Source organism: Lathyrus oleraceus, chromosome 7 (assembly GCF_024323335.1).
Source record: "Lathyrus oleraceus cultivar Zhongwan6 chromosome 7, CAAS_Psat_ZW6_1.0, whole genome shotgun sequence".
Lineage (NCBI taxonomy): Eukaryota > Viridiplantae > Streptophyta > Magnoliopsida > Fabales > Fabaceae > Lathyrus > Lathyrus oleraceus.
In genome coordinates, this window is record NC_066585.1 from 528,428,060 (window position 1) to 528,430,757 (window position 2,698).

Genomic DNA, 2,698 nt, shown 5'->3' on the forward strand with positions numbered 1-2,698 from the left:
ATCTGCAAAGAAGTTTGACCAAGCAACAACAAAAGATGATATGCTGACGAATGATTTTGACGCAGATTCAGAGCCATCATTGAATATCACGTGTAACATGGTGTCTGTGTTTCCTAGGGAATACATCCAAGTTATGGAGATAGAGGAACCTAAGGATGCAATTGATTTGGAAATGGCCAGGCATAGGCCAGTTTGCTACTACGTAATGAATATTGGATGCGTTGAAGAGCAAAATGCCTTTTTTAAAAGGCTCGACGAAGGGGTGAAGAACCACTTAAAACCTATGTTCAATAGAGGAAATATGGAAAACGTAGGAGTGAATAAAATCTTAGTGGATGGTGGAGCGACACTGAATTTAATGTCGCATTACATGTTGAAAAGAATAGGAAAGTATGATATTGACACTAAACCCCATAATATGGTTCTATTGACCTATGAGGGGAAGGTTGGTACTACAATGGGGGTAATTAGAGTGGAACTCACAGTTGGCACCATCACAAGGCCGACTATGTTTATGGTCATAGCGTCAAAACCAACTATAACCTGCTTTTGGGTCGAGAATGGATCCATGGTATCCGTGTAGTCCCTTCTTCACTACATCAACAAATTTCAATCTAGTGAAAGGATGGAATAATGGGGAATATAGAGGCAGACCCAAGTTTTTACATGGAGGAAGTCAACCAGGTGGATATCATGCACTTCGACAAACACCTGGCACACATTGCCCCTTGCAATCTTGCAGGGTTTGACTTTACGCCAGCTGATAACATGTTATGTTCCTTGTACCTACACCCAACCCATGGTTTCCAATGGGATAAGGAGTTAGTAGGTGAAGAAGGTTTTGGATTCAGAGGAACAGAAGGAATCCAACCAACTGGTTGGGGAAGTGAATTTGATGACGATGTCTGAGTCAAAGACATTGAAAAAGATTTCGGCTTATATAGCCGAAAACAAATTAAAAGCAACCTTAGAGGTTGAAGTCAAATACATGGTTGTTGAAGCCAAAAGGACTGAAGCACACTTAGAAGGTCCTGGTAAGGACTTCAAGCCAGAACCACCCGATAAGGTTCAAGACGAAGTGCAAGGACAGAGACTCGACACCATTTATGATGACGAGCCTTTTTGGGTTTCAAAAAGGATTCGTTGGCAAACGACATAAAGATGCTAGCACAATATCCTTTATAAGAAATCGACTTGGGAGAGGGGGCAACCAAAAGGCCAACATACATAAGTGCAAACATCAGCCCAGAACTCAAGATCGAAGTAATCCAACTGTTGGAGGAATACAAGGATTGCTTTTCCTGGGATTACGATGAGATGTTGGGTCTATGCAGGGAATTGGTCGAAATAAAGTTACCTATAATGCTTGGGAAGAAGCCAATCAAGCAGACTCTGAGGCGTTTTGCACCTGAAGTTCTATTGAAAATCAAGGAAGAGGTTGAAAGGCTTCTCAAGTGCAATTTCATTCATACGACCAGGTATGTCGAATGGATTGCTAACATTGTACCAGTCATTAAGAAAAGTGACACTTTGAGGATTTGCATTGACTTCAGAGATTTGAATGATGCAACCCTAAAGGATGAATATCCAATACCCGTAGCAGAAATGCTTGTTGATTCCGCCATAGGGCACAAATATCTTAGTATGCTCGACGAATATTCTGGATATAACTAGATTTTCATTGTTGACAAAGACGTGCCAAAAATGACATTTCGATGCCCCGACGCAATAGGCACCTATGAATGGGTGGTGATGCCCTTTGGCCTAAAAAATGTTGGGGTAACTTATCAAAGAGCAATGAGTTATATATTCCATAACTTAATTGAAACTTTCATGTATATTTATATTGATGACATTATGGTTAAGTCTGTTTCAGGAAGAAGTCATATAGACCATCTTCGACAATCATTCAAAAGAATGAGAAAACATGGTTTAAAGATTACTCCTCTTAAATGTGCTTTTTGTGTGAAAGCTGAGGATTTTATAGGCTTTGTGGTCCATAAGAAAGGAATCTAAATTAATCAAAACAATACCAAGGCCATCATGGAAGTGAAAGTGCCATCAACGAAGAAGGAATTACAGTTGCTGCTAGGAAAGATCAACCTCTTAAGGAGGTTCGTCTCAAACTTAAGTGGCAAGACTCAAGCCTTCTCACCTTTGCTTCGACTCAAGAAGAAAGGTTTTGAATGGGGGCAAGCGCAACAAGAGGCTTTCGATAAGATCAAAGACTACCTCGTTCATCCTCTAATTCTAACACCTCCTTGTAGGATTAGAAGTATGAGATTGTACATATCTGCATCTGATATGACTTTATGGAGCATGTTAGCTCAAGAGGATGAAAATTGCGTTGAAAGAGCCATTTACTACCTTAGTAGAGTCTTAAATGATGCAAAAATTAGATATAGCACAATCGAAAAGTTATGTTTATGTCTATGTATCTCATGTACAAAATTGAAGCATTATATAAATCCAGTGGATGTTTACGTTTCATTTCATTTCGACATTATTAAACATATGTTATCGAAACCAATTTTACATAGTCGAATCGGTAAATGGGAACTGGCCTTAATTGAGTATTCTTTAACTTACATGCCTTTAAAGGTTGTTAAGGGACAAGTGGTGGCAGACTTTATAGTTGATCACTCTATAGTCGAAAACTCCCTAAATTGTCTAGAGCTTGAACCCTGGAAATTATACT

General features: G+C 39.3%; 1 protein-coding gene across 1 annotated transcript; it reads left to right on the forward strand.

Annotated features, from left to right (window-relative positions):
- Positions 1–988: 988 nt before the first annotated feature.
- LOC127104792 (uncharacterized) lies at positions 989–1,674 on the forward strand. The gene is made up of 2 exons (XM_051041946.1): positions 989–1,146; positions 1,335–1,674. The coding sequence occupies exons 1-2, from the start codon at positions 989–991 to the stop codon at positions 1,672–1,674; spliced, it is 498 nt and encodes a 165-aa protein (XP_050897903.1).
- Positions 1,675–2,698: the final 1,024 nt, after the last annotated feature.

Coding starts and splice junctions, on each gene's coding strand:
- LOC127104792 (XM_051041946.1), top strand. CDS start 989: ATGGTTGTTGAAGCCAAAAGGACTGAAGCACACTTAGAAGGTCCTGGT. Junction 1,147..1,334: donor GTTTCAAAAAGGATTCGTTG/GCAAACGACATA, acceptor GGGTCTATGCAG/GGAATTGGTCGAAATAAAGT.